This window comes from Podarcis filfolensis (genome assembly GCF_964270895.1).
Source record: "Podarcis filfolensis genome assembly, chromosome: 4".
Lineage (NCBI taxonomy): Eukaryota > Metazoa > Chordata > Lepidosauria > Squamata > Lacertidae > Podarcis > Podarcis filfolensis.
This window is the reverse complement of record NC_139607.1, coordinates 36,968,486-36,987,619: the sequence shown is the minus strand read 5'-3', so window position 1 is coordinate 36,987,619 and position 19,134 is coordinate 36,968,486. Positions and strand designations below refer to the sequence as shown.

At 40.0% G+C, this 19,134-nt stretch overlaps 1 protein-coding gene across 1 annotated transcript in view; it reads left to right on the top strand.

Moving 5' to 3' along the window:
- ANOS1 (anosmin 1) overlaps nucleotides 1-19,134 on the top strand; it is an 86,818-nt gene that overhangs the window by 41,713 nt on the left and 25,971 nt on the right. Inside the window, exons 3-6 of the mRNA XM_083612129.1 lie at nucleotides 6,362-6,424; nucleotides 9,863-10,085; nucleotides 16,027-16,211; nucleotides 17,926-18,055. Coding sequence (XP_083468255.1) covers nucleotides 6,362-6,424; nucleotides 9,863-10,085; nucleotides 16,027-16,211; nucleotides 17,926-18,055 — 601 coding nt within the window. The remainder of the gene's footprint in view (nucleotides 1-6,361; nucleotides 6,425-9,862; nucleotides 10,086-16,026; nucleotides 16,212-17,925; nucleotides 18,056-19,134) is intronic.

Here is a 19,134-nt window from a genome sequence, read left to right as displayed (position 1 = left end):
TTACCCTCCCTTTTAATACTTAGCATATTTTCATCCGTGCCTTGGCCAGCAAAGTAATCGTGGAAGCATATAACACAGTTAAGGGTTTTGTTTGTATTCCTGCGTGGAAAAATATTGGCCTCTTAGATTTTTCTCTGTGATAAATTTGTCCTAATGTCTTTGAAACTTGGCAGTTTGTATAAGTAAGTACAAACATTGTAGCCTGTAAAGTTGAGCATCATTCTTTTGGGTTAGCAGTAACAGAATTAGTTATGGATATTATATCTCATGACTCTTCCATGGTATCCTTTTGAGTGGCTTTTGAAATGTTTTTAGCAATTATTCTTATGGATTGTAACTCCTATTTAGATAATTCTAGCTTTCTAATGTGAGTATTTTTTATGACAAATCTTATTTCCAACCATAATGGGAAAGAGCTGTTGTTAATTTTTTTAAATAAAAATAATACACTGGGTTGTAGTATATTTAAGGAGATGCAGAGGTTTTTAAAAGAGCCTAGAGAGAATACGCATTAACTGTTGAATAATTATTAGTGTATTCAGTTTCTTCTCCCTGAATATTTGTTAACGAGACTTGGTGCCCAAGTTAAACTTGGTGCCCAAGTTAAACTTGGCTGTTTATAGAGCAGATTCAAAGTTGGCTATTGCTGCTGTTGCCATTGTTACTGTAACTTTCCAAGCTTGGTCTTACTGCAGCAAGCATCGGTGCTCTGTTCCTCTCTCCCTTTAATCTTTCATGGTCTACAAAAAGCTTTTGGTTAGTGAATCTTAATTGGCCACTAGAGTTAAGATTCTGTGATTTTTGTGTGTGTGGTTAATTGTAGGACTTATTCCCAATGCTAAGCCCAAAGTCAAATACATGGCTTTTCTCACAGCTCTGGACCAGATGGGCAGGCTAGTCAATGCCTACAGATGCCTTTGACATATTCATTGACTGTTGCTGAATACAGAATTTGTCCATAGCCATTTGTTTTGGGAGTAAATTTAGGGGAAACCAAGAAGTTCTGGATTTTTTTCACCTTGCTTTTTTACAATATTTGATACATCTGACAGTGGGCAGGTTTGCACATAATGCTAAGCTTAAGGAATGATAGAAGTTTGTCAGCTTGGCTGGAATTAAGATTTTGCCCCGCATCCTTAAGAACTGGTATAATTTGGTGAGGCAGGCTGAAAACTAGAAGAGGTTCCAGAAGGCAGAGAAGGGAAAGGAAGGGAAGGGAAGGAAGACCAGTCAAATGGTGGGGCAGAGTAGCAGTAGCAGGGGCACCAACTATAGGGGGCTCTGGGTGCCTGAACACCCACAAATTTTTTTATTGCGGGTGCTCAGCACCCACACTTCAGGGCCCCCAAGGTCTCACAAGGCTTCAGAACCTGATTTCCAGGCACCGGAAGTCAGTTTCTGAGGTGGGGTGGTGGTGGTGCATGACGTCATGACGTCACATGCACTGGGCACCCATAATAGGGGCTCAAGTTGGCTCCCCTGAGCAGTAGTCTTAAAGCAAACACCAGAGGAAGTGATTAGTGGCGAATACCTATTTGGCAATAGAATCATAGAACTGCAGAGTTTGAAGGGATCCTGAGGGTCATCTAGTCCAGCTCTGCCACGAATCTCAACTAAATCATCCATGACAGATGGCTTATATTAATTTATATGTTTAACTTAAGAAATACTGCTTATTATTGAATCTGTAATGTGAGGTGATGGTTTATTGTTGTTATTATTATTTTTAAAATAATATTCTTATTTTATTGTTTATTAAAGTTGGGAATAAAAAAAAAGAAGCATTGAGAACCACCTTGTGAGCGCTTTCCTTAAAAGGCAGCTTAAACGTTTTCCCAGTAAATGAACTCCTGATAATATTCTGAGGAATCTCAGGGGTTGTTGCTGTGGGAAGACAGAAGACAGATTAATATGAACTGTAATCGTCTTCACCTACAGCCCTTTCTGCCATTTCCTCTATAATGTAGTAGCCACAATGCAGTACTCTGCTTTCCCACACTGCAAATGTCAGAAAATGTCGTTTTGAAAACCCAAAGAGTTCACAGCATGGTTCTTGTCCATACCAGCATTGCTCCAGTTTTTGGGAGGGCCAGTGTTGATGTGACAAGAAGCTACATTATGGCCTCCTCCCACATGATCTATGGCTTTTGATCTTGCCTTCATAGCAGTGGAAAAACCTGCTATGCAGTGCCTGCCAAACCATGGAAGTAACATGAGTCAGGGACCTTAGTAAAGGGCTGTGTGATTTTAACCGTGATCCTTCTAAGCAAGAACCATATCAACCCTTAAAGTAAGGAACAGAAATGTAGCAACGTTTGTAGTGCTAAGTGTGTTTAAAATGCAACTAGCTGAAATAGTTTCACAGTAGACTCTAATAATTAGGGCCTAATTGATTTGTGCACCCCAAGGGAGAACCTAAATTGATCTGTACTTCACTTATATTGGTATAATGGGAACAGAATAGGCCTAATTTCTTTAGTGAGGAAGATCATTATTAAGAACCTTGCATCGCTTTCCTTGTTTACGCTTTCTCTTTCCCACCGCCATCCCAGCTTGGGGAAGTAAAGATGCCTGATGCCGGAATGTGGTAACCTGGCCATCAAATGGGCCTCACAAAGAAAGCCCTTTCAGGTCTTTCAGTGAAACAACTACTGCATCTTATTATAGCGTGAAATTAGAAGTGAAAAGCCCTACAGTTTTTTTGCTATTTAGTAATGCGGAATATGTCGCCCTGGATGGCAATGGGAGTGCTAGAAAGAGAAGCCAGAAGCCAAAAAGAGAAACCTAGTAGCAGTTCAGACAAAGACGGTCCCTTCTCTCCCTGTTTCTGACTGCTCCATGGTCTGTAAAACTCAAGTTCTGGAGTGGAAACTGAGCAAAAATATTTTGTTGCATCTCCTTCAATAAGGCGCACAAATGTGAGTTTGCAATAGAGTGTAAGAAGAGGAATAATCTGATGGCAGTTCAATTCTAATAACTAAAATATAAGTTGGTTTCAGTTTTACAAGTTAAGCAACCACTTTTACAAAAAACAGAGATCTGATGTTCTGACCATCTAATGCTATAACTAGATGGGGTTTTCAAGAAAGCAGAATGAAGTTATCTGAAGCCACCTTGTAACAGCTAGAAATGGAAAACTTGCCAAATCACTATCCTTCCATAGTTTTAAAGTACCATTTTCATTTCCAAAAAAAAAAAAGCTAAATAAATTTGTTTTCTGTGCGTTTTTTGTACAATGCCAATAATGTTCCCTGAGGACTTAATTAAATGTATTAAAGTAATTGTAACTTTAAATAGCTGAATTATGTGGTAACTGAAGCCTTTTGGAAGTTGGGGGGGGGAGAGATTATTGTGGTATCTTCTTATGTTTGTTTTGCAGATCACGAAAAATAACCTCAAATGTTTTAAATATATACTTAATAAAAATACTGACTAAAACAGATCTAGGACATAAGCTCTCTCTTGCACGGATCATGTGGAAAGGCATTCTAAGGTTTGTGGCATCACACTGCTGGCTATGTCTTTTGGTTTTGCCTGTTAGCAGAGTAAAGAAATAGATTTCAGAGAAATCTGAATAAAGAAAATAGATTTCAGAGAGGAATGAAACTGAGATAACTGAACAAGAACCTGGTATAGCTTAGCTAACCTGTGTGGTGATTGGATTAAGTGTGAAGAGACTTGGGTTCAAATTCCCACTCAGCCATTAATTATTATTATCATTATTTATTTATTTATTTCTAACTAAATGTATATAGCTGCCCCCCTAAGACATTATATGATTGGCCCAAGAAACAATCTCCCTGGATGATCTTGGTGCAGTCACACTATCTCCTCCTAAGCTGCCTCACAAGATTGCTGTGAGAATAAACTGGGAGATGAGCACTGTGAATTCTTCTTTGAAGACCTTAGAGACAGGGCCAGCCCGCCCATGAGGCAAGGTGAGGTGATTGTTTCAGGCAGCAGGTTCCACAGGGGCAGGGGACCCTGATGTAGATACTTATTTCCTCCTCTCCCTGATGTAGAACTTTACTCTCAACTTCTTCCCTGGTTGGGAGCAGGCTCCGTTTTGCGATTCACCTGAGGTGCCAACATATCTTCAGCCGGCCTTACTTTGAGGAAATATGACATGCAAATAAATTATGTGCAAGCAAGAAGAGCCATGGAATTTGTATAAAGTGTATTATTTATAGGAAGTTGTAGCCCTTCCGATTGTGAAAAATGGCATTTTAAATTATTGTTCCTTAATCAATGCTTGCCTTTTGCTTTGATATGCACCGGGGCATGCCTTCTATGGATATCAACAACTTGACAGGCAATAAAAACAGTAGATAGTGGATTATAGCAAATGCAATAAAAGGATTTCTTTCCAACTAGCTTACCATCAAGACTCTCACTCTGCATTCTTTTTGTGTTTATGTTAATACTTGCATCTTTTATATATATATATATATATATATATATATATATATATATATATATATGTATATATATATATATATATATATGATGCAAGTACTAATCTAATGTAAATCTAATCTAATCTAATGTAAATCTAATCATATGCCTCACCCTTCAAATTTAATGACCATTGTAAATCCAAGGCCTGGCTTTCTTTCAAAAGTGGCATTTCAGTCATCAAATGGTTTCAAGCAGCATTGCCTGTTTTCCCAGTATATAAGACAGTGTTGCCAAGTAAACCTTAGCTGGAACTAATTGACTTAAGACTCTAGGCTTTGATTATAAAATTTCCCCTTCCCACCAAAGGGTGGTGCTCACTAACCAAAAGTTGCTTAAATGTAGCCAGATTAGATTTGCACCCACTAACTGTTATTTCACTTAATTGACTCCTCCTCCCCGTTCCCCAATTACAGCTGTTAGAGTTTGCTATTTCCTTAAAAACATATTCAAAATGGATGCTTGAAAAATCTGGAAAACAGTCTCACAGATCTCCGACTTTGAGCTTTATCAGAGGCTTCATAATCACCACACGGTTTTTACAGAGAAAAATGTTAAGGTGATGTGGTTATAATCAGGAAGGATTTTCTTTTCCCTCCAGGAAGGAATCACAATCATTTGTTAATGTTATTAAGGAACAATTGGAGTTCCAGAGGAACTGGTAATGGGAAAGTATCTCCAAAAGTTTGTATCATGTACTTGCGACTACTACAAGTGTTTTGTATTAGAAGGTGCAAAATATCTAGATGGGAAAACTTATGGCTCTCTATATGTTTTTGGACTACAAATCTACAACCATTGGCAATGCTGGCCAGTGTTAATGGAGTTGGAGTCCAACAAGATCTGGAGGGCCACAGTTTCTTCACTACTGATCAAGAAAACTCTGTTCTGATCCTGGAAACAATGATAAATTTAAGTTGAACCACAGGTAACTTGGGCTTTTGCTGCAAGAGTAGGTGAAAGAAAAAGCTGTCTCTGACCTAAGGGTCAAAAGCTGCTGGGAGCTTGCACTTCCTTTTTCATCCTCAGCTGCTAGGTAGCCTGAAAAATTAGAGAAGGAACCTTTGACAGATCAGAAAGGTGAGCAGGGACAGTTCAGAGTAGGAATATCAGAAAAGCCGTGCTGGTTCAGACCAAATTCCTATCTAGTTCTGTATCCTTTTCTTGCAGCAACCAACCCAATGCCTATGTCATGCCTTCTAGAATTGTGTGACTGGAAAAATTGCTTCCATCTCCTCTCCCATTTCTGTTCAGGACAAATGGGCTCTATTGCAAACTGATAGCCTTGGGTGAAATAAATGGGTTTTTACACATGGAACACCTGCCTCCTATATAAATGGAATATGTGACTAAGGTGGAACTTTTATAGAAGAATGTACAATTTGATATCATGGGTAGGCAAAGTACTATCATACTATTTCATCTGTTAATACTCTGTAGAAATGATTTTCTCTATCTTCCTCTGATGTCTCTAAGCTCTATAGAATAATCAAGTGCAATGGAGCTATAATTGGAACCCTTGTTAAGCAAGCATGTTAATGGAACGTGGGCATAAGAAACAGATGCTACTATAGAAGAAGAGTATTGGAAATGTTAATCTAATAATGGTTCAGAATAACTTCGGTTATGTGACAGATGTAACGTAAAGTATTCTGAATGTGCTGCTAGTTCCCTTTAATATGAAAAGAATGTTGACAGCACATTCACAGTGCTGAGCTCCTTTTAGATGACATCTATCTTTAGTCTTTGCTCGGTAGCTATGGAACATGCCTTGTCTTCCTGATAAACTCTGTTCAAAATTTCTTTTATTAATGCTTCCAATAAACAGGCTTGTCCTGTAGGCTGAACAAGTTGAGACATATATATATTCCTGACAGTTTATTTATTAATTTTTCCTTCTTTTTAGTGTCTGGAGCCCTGCAAAGAATCCTGGGACTTGAAGAAAAACCATTGCCAAAGTTTCTGTGAGGTATGCCATTTCTAAAGACCTCTTTTTAAAATTGTGTCCTGTATATTTCATTCACACTATTAAATGAGTTTGTTTGATGACAGCAAACTAACAAATAGGATATGTTCTCTATTGTCATCCTTCTTAGCAAAAGCGGTGATTATGTGGGCACAGATCTTTTCCTAAGAGAAATCTCTGAGACATGAACAACTGTGTTTGGCCTATATTAGAGCTATAGTACTATGTGAAAAGACCATCCCAAAATAGGTATGATGGATATGATCTTCTTATCATGTGAGCACTGTACTTGTTCATGGGAAACAAGCTGTAATGCCATAAGCTCACCACCTCTATATTCCTCTTAAACTGGTTGCACAAGTCCACTCCCATAACATTGTTTACCTTGAGGCATTATGCCAGGTTCCACCGTGGAACCTAAATATATTCAACATTGTTCACCAGTACTGTAGTTAAATAGCACTAAATATGATTTCAGCATGTCTCTGTTGAACTATATTACATTATTGGGCTGAACACAGCATGAATTTGCAATGGCCTAGTCTCTGTTGTTTTTGCTTCTGTCCCTTGGATTTAAGGAAATGGCACTGAGCTTTATTTTATACATTTGTGCTCCACTTTTCCCATAGTTCAAGGTGGTTAACAAAGCACTACAAAAATGCATATAAAAATAGGGGAATGATAATATTAAAACTCTTAAAGTTACATATAAAACCAGATCCATAAGACCAACTAAAATTCCAACAAAATTTGCAAACTTGATGTTTACAACTTCATTAAGTTTTAGGTTTATTTGACATACACTGTAAATTGTTTTTAAATTATGGCAACTCATTTTTAACAGGGCCTAATGCACAGCTACTAGTAGCAACAACCAAGCTACATTGACTTGGTTTCATTTAAACTAAGTGGGATCTTGTGTTCTTTAACTCCCTTTTTATGAGTGTAAACGATAACAGATAGGTTTTTTTAAAAGAGTTATTCCTAGCTGCTTCTTGTGTCTTAGCTTCTGCATGAAAATTATGTAGCTGAAGTGCATAGCAATAGAGGCATCTGCCACATGTGTCTTGATTATCATACTTCAGTAGAAGGGAATTAAAAAGCACTTTGCTTGTGTCTTAGCTTGGGTAAAAAGTGACTGAGGTGCATAACTGTACATTGGCAGGGATAGTGCAGAAGATTCCTTGAGATTGGTGGTTTTGTAAACTACGTTGGTTGGATTCAATCCCAGACATCCAATTGGATATCACATATCGTATGTAGATCACCCTGCTGGACATATCTAATGTTTATGTAAAATGTGGATCCTATTTCTGTTCACTGCATGATAAGGAACATCATGCTATATTTCTGGTAAAATCTGAAGCAGAAATGTAGTAGACTTTGGAACTATAAGACAGAAATAAGTTGCACTAGGTTTTTAATTTAAGGGCAGATGTTTGGATTTATTTTTAAGTACACTTGCACTTACAGGATAAGAGGAATCTTAAATTTTTTCTTTATTGATTCAGATGTCTGGATGTGTACCAGTAAGGGAGGTTTGTTGTGTAGAAAATGGGCTTCAGATTTTGTAACTTGGAAATTACTTATATGTCTTTAAAAAACAAAATAAAGTATCAACACACCCCTTCTGGAATCCTATCACAAGAATAATGATGAGCTTGACAAGGATGAGCTATAATATGAAGTTGTTATGTTTGTGAGATGTTTATTGAGTAAAAGGAGTTGGCTGACTGGGAGAATAAACACTCCCCACTTGTAGTTAGGATCTGCTAATATCCCTGTTTAATTAGTGATTTTGAGTTTGAAACTAAGCTTGAAACTTAAAAGGCTGGAAGTAAAAAGTTGCATATTTAACAGTTCACTGAAAAAATAAGTTGTGAACTAGGGTGAAGAACAGAAGCTTCAAAGGCATATTATGCCTCAAGGGACTAGAAAAGATTTTTAATTAAGAAGCTGAAAATTTGTGATGTTTTATATAGGCACATACCCAGACATGTACACCTGCCCATTTCTGATCACAGACATAAATCACAAAAGCAGGTGCATTTTGTTTCTATTAACCTCTGCCCTTGTCAGCTACAATCACAAATCACAATCTCCTTACCCAGCATTATATTTGAAAGCAACCATTTAGCTATGATCATGGTTCCAAAAGAGAGAATAAGTTAAGCAAGCTTAGAGTTCTTCCCCAGGCTCTGTTTTCCATGGATGATCATTCTAAACTTTCTAGCTCTGCCAGCCACTGTAGCCCATGGCTGCCATAGAAAGGCAACCAGACTGCAATATATGATGATATATGGTGAAATAGTGATTCAATAAATGTAGCTCTTTCTTTCTCTCCATACAATCAGAATGGAGGCATTCTGAGCTCTACTGTAAGAACAAATGCTGTAAATTTATTGCTAATGAGTGATATTTCACTAAAGCACAAAATGTGTTGTATAAAGTGGGTGTGAGTGTGAATGTAAGAAATGATGGGATAGAATGTGCAAAACAGCAAACACTGAACTAAGGCCACATTATGGACAAAGCATCTGTATCACAAACTTGATTGCTGCTTTTTCACAGGGAAGAGCTGCAGTGGATGAGGGTTGGGACATAGAAAGGATTTTTCATCCCTTTCTTACTCATTTCTGGTCCTCCCCCTCTTTGGAGTTTCAAAGACATGTTTGTGACAGGAGCCACAGTGAGTGGGTAGCAGGAAGTGGCTTAGGGGGCAGAGCAGATCAAGGATTAAGCACTTTCTGTTCCTCCTGCTATTTTTCTGCTCCTGTAGCTCCCTTTTCATAGGAAAAGCAGTTGGATTTTTGCTTCTTGTATATGAATGCGACACAAAGCTTTGCCCTAAGAAGAATGAAATAAATTTGCATATACTCATTTGCAAATACAGTAGTTTGCAATGTAGCCATCAGTTCTGCAGTGATTTGTAGCTATGGAAAGCTTTATATGGAAGACCTGGCAGAGGCAAATGACTTAATTTAGTAAGGGATGATGATACAGCTTCAGAGACATCACCATTCTGTATTTTGCAGCTATTGTTCAGAAGCTATAAATCTATATGAATTCTCAAGGCTAGACCTGTAATTGGTAGCAGTTGGTTGGCGGGGTAGGGCAGTGGTGCTCACCTGACCTCCCATGCCACTGCTTACCAGAAGATGTAGGGGGAGGCAGCAAGGATGTTGATGTTGTATATTTGCACTGGTGGTAGTGCCATATTAGCTCCACTGTTGTATTTGCCCCATGCCAACCTTGTTGCTGCCACTCCCCATGCCTTCTGTCAAGCAGCAGAAATGCAAGCAAGAGCAGGTCAGGAGACCTCTGCTGGACAGCTACTGCCTGTAATCTGAATGATCTTTTCAGCAACATCTTGGAAATATTTCAGCAATATTTTGATATTCCTACTGAAGGTTTTGTACAATTTTCTTGTTTTCCCTTTAGCCTCTTTTCCCCAAGAAGAACTATGAATGCTTAACTAGCTGTGAATTCCTCAAATACATCTTGTCGGTGAAGCAAGGAGACTGCCCAGCACCTGAGAAGGCCAGTGGCTTTGCGGCTGCCTGTGTTGAAAGCTGTGAGGCTGACAGCGAATGCTCTGGCATGAAAAAATGCTGTTCCAATGGATGTGGACATACATGCCAAGTACCAAAAAACCTATACAAAGGTAGAGACTGTTTGTAGGCATTTATTTTGGAGCCCATGGCAAATAAAAGTAGTCTATTGCATATTGTAGCAGGAGTGCAAAGTGTGTTGGAGAATGGGAAAAGGGGTTGGGGAAAATGAAATAGAGGTTCTTAATTCTTCCAGCCCCATAGGTCTGCCTATAGAATACAATTTAGTACGTGGGATTTCATACTCCCTGTCCCATCTAAGCACTTCCGGTGCATCAGTCCTCCCCCTTTTCTCTGTTGCTAGAAGCATGATTAGTCTTTGTGTGCAAACTTGGAGGGTTAAATCAGGGACTGACACATAAGTCCAAAGGAGGTTTTAAAAAAAGAAGTTGAAGAGTGAACATTAGTTTGTGTTAACAAGGGATAACATTGGTGAGGTCGTTATGACAATCTATTAAAGCTAGCAAGGCTAATTCATGCAAGTGGTGGTAGGAGTTGGAGAAAGAGAGTGTGAAAGCAGCTCTTCTGGATCAATTGACAGTAGTTAAGGGGTGGATGTGGTTACTTCTGCACCTCCCCAAAAAACAACTGAAGAGTTTTTAAAGTGATTTTGGTGGAATAGAAGTGTGATGGCTTCCAATGTTCAGTTGAGCCTTGTTCATGTTTTGTCAAAAGGTTTCTTCAGGCTAATGCTGGAATTACTTTATACCAGAGGTTTTCAACCTTTCTGAGTCCACGACTTCCTTGGCCAACTACATTCTTTCTGTGGCACCCCTGTGGGGATCAGGAGCCCAGTTATGTCACCCCTTCCCTGCAGAGCTGGCAGCCTCTCACCCTTTTTTCGAACACCTGCCCTTGTGGAGTGTTCCCTCAGACTCCTCTGTGCTCCCCTTTCCTTGTGAGTCCTCCGGGCAGCTGCTGCTGCTGCCCCTGGTCTCTGAGCTTCCCTCACCCCAAAAAGAGGTGCGTCCCAAAGGTACCATTTGCCTGTGGAGCTTATAGTCAGGGCTGCTGCAATAAACAGCTGTGCAAGCCTTTGGGAGGCAGAGATGCAAAAGGGCATCACAGAAGGGAGGGAAAGAAAGAGGGACACAAGCTAGTTTTGCCCGCAGCACCCCTGACCATCATTCAAGGCACCCCAGGGTGCCATGGCACACTGGTTGAAAACCACTGCTTTATACCTTCTAACATTTTAGGTGAAAACAGTTGTGTTTTCTTCCTCATAAATGCCTTCGAAGTCAGATTTTACATGACTGCACTTCTTGCTTTTAAGTTTATTGCATCAGAAGATTATAGTTCCCATGATTTCTTACAGGAAGTTGTAGCAGACAAACTTTCTTAAGAACAATGTTATGCTCTGAAAAATTGTACTGTAGAAGAAATTTGTATTGTTATAAAAAAATATAATACAGGAATGGGAATGATACATCACTCTTACTTTAGTTAGGTTAAGATAAAAAAATAGAACCCCCCCCAAGGAAAATACTTTTTAAAATTTCAGTTGATTAAAGCTGAATGAATTAATTTGGATTTAAAAGCAGAAAGATATTTCAAATGAATAATTCACTTATTTCACTAGATTTAATGGACATGGGATTAGACCCTCTGTAATAATGAAAAATGATTAACCTTGGTTGACCTTCTTCTCCATTCCCACCTTAGTGACTCTTAGATATATCCTCACAGGAAAGGGATGGCAGAACAGACAGTATTGGTAACACCCACTTACTAGGTGTTGCATGTTTGAATGCACTCCTACATTTATTTTTAAAATCCTGATTCTAATCGGAGTTGTTGCTTGTAGGTGATTACATGGTTAGCTCTTCTGCCAGAAACTGGAACATGCTGGAAGTGTGCTGGAAGTTTTTTGGGGTGGGGAGAGGGGCAGAGGCAAACTGTGCTTGAGAAAAACAATTCATACACTACAGCAAATGCCCTTAATTTAGTGAGTATTGACATATATGGGGGAATGCTGATGATCGGAGATGAATTTTGAGCAGCCCCATAAAAAATTCATTGCAGGAATCCAAGCTGAGGCTCGTCAGGGTATGTACAGTCGTGGACCAGTATTCCAGTCCAGAAACAGATGTTATCTGTCTTGTGCTCCGAGCTCCAAGAGCTATCCCCCATGGTAATAAAGACACAGTGGAGACAGAATTTAGTTTTAATGTTAATGGGCAAATTTTGGCCACAACTTTATTAAATACACAAATGTGACTGGTATTGGCTTAGGCATTGGTATCAAAACTATAACTGGCTCCTGCCCCACCCTGCAGGAAGCCTGAAAGGGTAAACTACCAGCAAGGGAAGCTTCATCAATGTATATTGACTGGTGCTCACCCCTGGGGTTCCCGGGGGTCCTGGCATGGTCCTAGCCCTTCTCTGGGCTTTGGACAAGATCCAGACCCCCGGATTCCTTTAATGGAATACCCTATTAATTGGAGGGGCAGGTGATGGCCGCACCTCCCCTCCCCACATTCCCCTAAACCAATGCCTAACTGCCAAACCTTACAAAGTTGTGACAATTGCTAAGAGGTAGGCAAAAACCAAGTGGCCACAGCCAATCTGCCACATTGGAAAAAAATCCTACCCGGCCTCCGTTCCAAAACAGGTGAGCAACCAAAGTCCAAAGCAAGGTCAAACATGACCTAATTAACGGGTGGGCGGGCGGGTGTTCGGCAGTGCAAAGCAAGAGGGAGTCCCCACGTCATGCTGCCAAATAAATACCCCCAACCCCCAAACTTGCCAACGCTGCCGATTGGCTAAAGGCCAGTGGCATAAGTGTGGCATCACCGGCTGGAGCGGGGCAAGCCCCGCCCACTAGCCGGTTGGGGAAGAGTTCCAGGGCCAAGCACAACATGGACCCTCTGTTAGGAGGATCCAATTTGCCAGCCATAGCTGGTAAAGATATTCCTAGCCGCTGAGGTCACCCGAGCCTCTAGTGACAGAGATTGAGCAGCACCCCACCAAAATATGAACCTGCTCCTTCAGGGGGAGTATAACCTCTTCCAAAGCAGGCCTTCGACCATTTTTCCAGGCTTGAGAGCCGTCCATTCACAGGACCATCTTTGGGGAGTAATAGTAATGAATGCTGCCAATCACATTTTGATTATCATTTTTTTCTGATGTATCTGGATGTTGACACACACTGGGTGTGAAGGTTAACTTTCACCATACTTCGGATATTCATTGTAACTTACAAAGGCATTACAATTCTTGATAATATGTGCTGTGGCTAAAAGGAGATTTATTTATTTGTTGTTGGAGAACCTGACTTAACTGCTCTTAATGCATCAAATCTATATTTGTTCTTATAATTTATTGAGGAGCACTGGTGTCTTGAACTTGATTTGTGTTCCATGTGCTGCTACTCAAGCTGCCACACAGGTTTGTAGGATCTAAATTTAGAATCTAAGCTAGTAAGCCTTTGATGTTCTTTTGAATGCTGCCTACTGTGGAAGTTCAGCCCAACCTGTCACCATTTAATGCTAAGTCTACATGGTGGACAACAGCGTTTCCACAACGGCAGCTCTGCATGTAAAAAAATAAAATAACTAATGGCAGGGGGGAGAGAAGAAATAAAACCTGTCTGGTATTAACCCAGTAAAAGGCCAAGAGGTACACATTTTTCCAAAAGCCAAGAAATCTGGAGTTCAGAGGACTAATTTGTGCTTCAATGATAGATACAAATCTTTTTATCTAATAAAAAGCACATTTCTAAATGACTGCAAATGTACATCTGGACTTGAAATTGATTATTCTGGTTGTATTGGAATATTCCAAAATGCACTTGTGCTATGTTCTGCTTGCACTCATGAGAACCATCTGAACACAATTACAGCCACCAGGGGGGCTAAGTTAGTTCCAATCAAGTGAATCCAACGGACCCTAATGTAAAACAGATGGAAGGTTTCTCAGCATGCAGATTGGAGGGTTATTATACATAATAATTAAGCATGGATTTTCAAATGCATAAAGCTGAAATATCATTCTTAGCAATATTAGTTACAGTGTACGAAGACTGGTGGCTATCTAGTGATATCCAGAAATAAATGTATCAGCTTTTGATGATATGCTTTATTCCTGGCAATTTTAGGGTTCTCTCTCTCTCTCTCTCTCTCTCTCTCTCTCTCTCTCTCTCTCTCATGTGTGTGTGTGTGTAATACATTGGAACACTTGGAGAAAGGGTCTGTTTTTCGATCTCTAGGAAAGGTGGTTTGTTTATCCATAGAAGTGTAGAAGTTGAAACAACAAACCTCAGATTTTGCCAAAGTCATAAACCAAGCTGGGAATTTATGTAAATCTCAAACAGTCCTCTAAATCTGCAGTCACTTCAAAAAATGGGATTGGAGGGGAGAGAGAAATTCCAGCTTGACCTCTCTGGAAGCAGAACTGCCTATTATGATAAATGTGGAGCAGCTGCTAAAACCAGTACAGTGGTACCTCAGGTTAAGAACTTAATTCATTCTGGAGGTCCATTCTTAACCTGAAACTGTTATTAATCTGAAGCACCACTTTAGCTAATGGGACCTCCTTTTGCTGCCTCACCGCAGGAGCACGATTTCTGTTCTCATTCTGAAGCAAAGTTCTTAACCCAAGGTACTATTTCTGGGGTAGTGGAGTCTGTAACCTGAAGCGTCCGTAACCCGAGGTACCACTGTAACTGTTAAGGTATTCTCATTTTTTTGCAAGATGTAAGTACACTTACCTGTGAACTTACAGCACAGTGTTGTGCCCTTCCTCACAAGTGGCAGCCAATCATGTGGAAAGTGGGCAGGGAACCATATTACATGTGGGATAAGGGTGTGCAAAGGTTGATGAGAATTTTAGAACAAACATAGAGCAGTCAGTGAAAACAGTAATCTTGTTTCAATTACAGTTTTCACCGACTGGGCTTCTATGTTTGCTGTACTGAATGTGCAGTCCATTTTAGAACTCTATACTCTGGTCAAGGCTGAGCCTTTAGTTTTCTCTAAAGGTGATGTCTCATTTAACAATATTACATAGAAATTTGTTAATACTTGTGGGGCTCTTAATATGTGAGTTCTGCCACCACCACCCCATTTAACCTGTATATTATATTATCACATAGATGTTGGCTTTATTCCACTCCAATGCCTTGAAAACCTTTCTATAGGTACCGTATTCTGAAGATAATTCCCAATGTGAAACAGTATGTAATAGCTAGCAGCTGCTTTCCTAGTATGGTGATGCCTTTTGCAGCCACCGTGGTCACAGAAATGGCTGCTTGCTGCTATAAATGGCTGCATATGCAAAGAGCTTGCTTCAGTCTTGACTTTCTTTGCAGAAAGGATCACCTGGAGGAATTAAATAGCTGGTTTCATTTTGTAAACTCACCAGTACTACCAATCAAATAAATGTAGTGGAATAGGGGTCACCAATGGGAACATTTTGATTTTTCAACAAGTTCTGGGGGTGCCACCCCTGTTTGGTCACTATTTTTCCCTCCCCTGGCTCAGCCCCACCACCCCAAGACACAGGAAGAGAAACTGTGTGTGCACAGTTCACTGCTTCCCAAGCCATCTGGGTAAAAGTCGGATTCAGTAGATTTAATCTGAGCCTTGAAATCACAGAGTGCTACAAGAGGAAGTGGGAAAGAGCATTTCTCTTAAAGCTTCCTCCTTAAACTCTACATACTTCTTGGGGGGGGGGGAGGCGGGGACAGGTAACCACCTTGGCCACCTCATGACTGTGTGAAGTGGCGCAGAAGCTTTGTGGGCACTAATGAAAGCTCTTGAAGATGTCATTGCAACCACAGGCACTGTTTGCAACTCTTGGGATGGCTTGTGGTTGAGTAGTGTGACTCATCAATATGCTTCTGTTCTGATTCAGTCACTGGAGAAGAACAGTAAGATAAAGTGCATGATAATGAGGATAGACCTCTTTGGGCTATAAATTTAGTGGTAGTAATATATAGTTGAGCCACAAATTTACTTATGCAGAGCTTTTTTGCATGCATCACTTATGTTTCAGGTGTCCCTTTGAAACCCAGAAAAGAATTAAAATTCAGTGAACTTCAATCTGGACAGCTGGAAGTGAAGTGGTCTTCAAAATTCAATATCTCTATTGAGCCTGTGCTTTATGTGGTGCAAAGGAGATGGAACTATGGGATTCATCCCAGCGAAGATGATGCTACCAGTTGGCAAACTGTAGCTCAGGTTAGTCCTTTCTACATAAATCTGCATTATTTTCAGGCCATTCATCCTGAGTATCAGGCAGTGAAATAGTTTTGGCTGGTCTTCGTGGCCAGCTATGAATTTGTTGTCCCAGAGACTCACTTCCTCCAAAGTGCAGCCTTTAATCTAGACTTTTGCTGCACCAAGAAGTGAAGCGAGGTCCATAAAAATTGCTGCTCCTCTTTTCCAGGGTTAAGCGTAGATGACTGATTCTGCCAATTTAAAAAGAAACCCCTGGTCCCCTTAAGCTCAGAACAAGACAGGAGTCCGTGGTTTGCCTTGACTTTGTGCTTTCTGGGGACTCAGAAGACTCACCAGGTGCAGGAGCAAGCCATGGAACTCCTGACTTCAGCTCCAAGGTGGGGAAACATTGGCTTGCTCTGTGCCTGTTAGGTGTCAAATATCAGACACAGAGGGAAACCTGCAGCTGGAGACAGGAGCTGGGGGCTTGATATGTCTGACAAGCACAGAGCCAATAAAAATTCCAGACTTCTGCTGAGCTTTTGGGCTTTGAGGGGTGGAGGTCATCTCCAGTTCTGTTTCACGGCTCCAGGGTTGGGAGAGAGCTTCCCTTACTTGCCAAAAACAAGTATAGCAAAAATCTTGATCCCTGGTATTCATTCATAGATGCATTGTTCAATGTTGTGTTGCTTGGGCTTGCATACAGAGGCATGTCTTTGTTAATCTGTTGCATCTGGGATAGGTTCCATTTTACAGTTGATGGACTGAAGGTAGCATAGAGAAAAAACTTTTTTCATCTACTATACAGGGAAACTCTAAAAGAAGCTAAGTTAAATTCCCATCTATGGCAAATAAATGTTCTTGGTGTTGCATCGGGTTGCCATCTGTCCAGAATTTCCCGGACACAGCTGGTATTTAGCCCTTATAAACAGCGTCCGGGCAGAAATCGCTTACATGTCGGGGAAAATCTGGCCATATGGCAGCCCATGTTGGTAGTATAGATTTTGGTGACTTTCATTAAAAATAGCTCAAAAACTCAATTTTTTTAAAAAAAGCTCAACTGATTTTTTGTCTGGATTTTCACTTTTTGAAATATGGCAACCCTAGTGTTGCATTACCTAAGGAACACATTCCATGAAGGAGTGAAATACAGCTAGTCATACAAAATAGTGTGGTGTGAAATTACTAATCCAACCTACATCTGTGGTTCACAAGTTCATATGGTTGAGATAGCTCAGTGGTAGTTCACTTGCTCTACATGCAGACTGTCCCAGGTTCAATCTGTAGAAACTTTAGTTAAATTAAGGCCCCGATTCAACTAAATCATTGCACTAATGGGAGCCAGAGCAGCAAGTCCTTCTAGCACAATAGGGCTCCCTCCCTCTTTCCTGCTATGCCTCCCCAAATTGGCACTGCAAGGTCAGGAGAACCTTAAGAACAGCTCATGGGTGGGGGTGGGGGGAGGAGAATGGAAATTGGTCCATGTGGCAAGCATATGCTGATATTGATCTCCTTAGTGCTACTTTGAATTCCACCCTTTATCAGGTAGCACAGGAAAGACTCAATAAACAAAGAGTTGCTTGACATAAGGCCATTTTCTGTGTACCCAAGGATATGAAGAAGGGGAAAACCATGACCCAAGGCTTCTGCCTTCCTGATTAAACAAAGTATAAGTGAATACAGGATTCACTCAGAGTAAACTAAGTTTCTATGTTAACCTGGTTTCCTACTGCAGACTACAGAGGAGAGAATACAACTGTCCGACATCAGGCCAAGCAGGTGGTACCAATTCCGAGTGGCTGCCATTAACGTGCATGGAACTAGAGGCTTCACAGCTCCTAGCAAACACTTCCGCTCTTCAAAAGGTTGGTGTCAACATTGAGCATATCACATCTGTCTTTACCTGGAATGCAACCCAATCCTCTACGTTTCTGTGGTTGCAATTTCCCAACAGGTGATTCTTCATTCGTTGAATCATTGCCTTTATGAATGGCTTCAAGGTAGTTTATCATTTTCTTTTTAAAGGTGCCATTGATCCTTCAAGCAATGCTGTAACGAATAGGCCTCCCATTTTAGTTTCTTTGAAAATTATTATTAGTAATAACAACTGAGATTTCTTTATGTATTTGTGCAACATGGAACATCAAATGTGAAAATAATCTGAGCCTGTTTATCTGCTGGCCCGGTCAGCGTCTAATACAGTTTGGCTTATATTTGAGCTTTACTAGTGATTCTGACTTCTTGCCATTTTAAGGAAACAGTTTTTGAACATTTAGAATTTCATTTCCGTCTCTTATTTGCTTCTGTTTATGCTGTTACTAGGATGCAGCATTTCTATCTCATTGTATGTTGCTTTTATTTTCCAAACACGTTTCATGACATAATCATGTTTTCACACATAAACAATTGCTCTGGAAAAAAATTAAGACATACTTTCTTTAGTGTGTGTAAGTTCTGGTTTTCTTTTCTTTTAAATTAGGAGCATTTAATAATCCACTAAACTTTAAAAACACTAGAGTTACTGGATTAGTCTAGTCCTTAACAAGAGCCATTCAGCTTCCTCTGGTTCATAAGTAAGTTCCAAAAGGAAAAGCCCCAATGTCTCTCTGCAAATAATACCTTAATGCTTATAAATATATATATATAATCCAAAAATACACTAAAAAGACCTGTTTCATTTATGGTGTACTGCTACAAACGCTCTGATAGGGTAATAGTGCTATTATGTGAAACCCTTATTATATTCAATTCAGTGCTACATTAAACTCAAACTGTTGTGTGACTGTGCTGGTGGTCCAACAATATATTTTCTGAGTCCATGGCCAATTCACTCAACATATTTAAAGTGTTTTTAACACAAACATTATTAAAATCCTGCAAACAGCAAGCAATAATTATTGGACAAAGTTGTGATTACTTCCTCAGTTATAGTATCTTAGAGCGG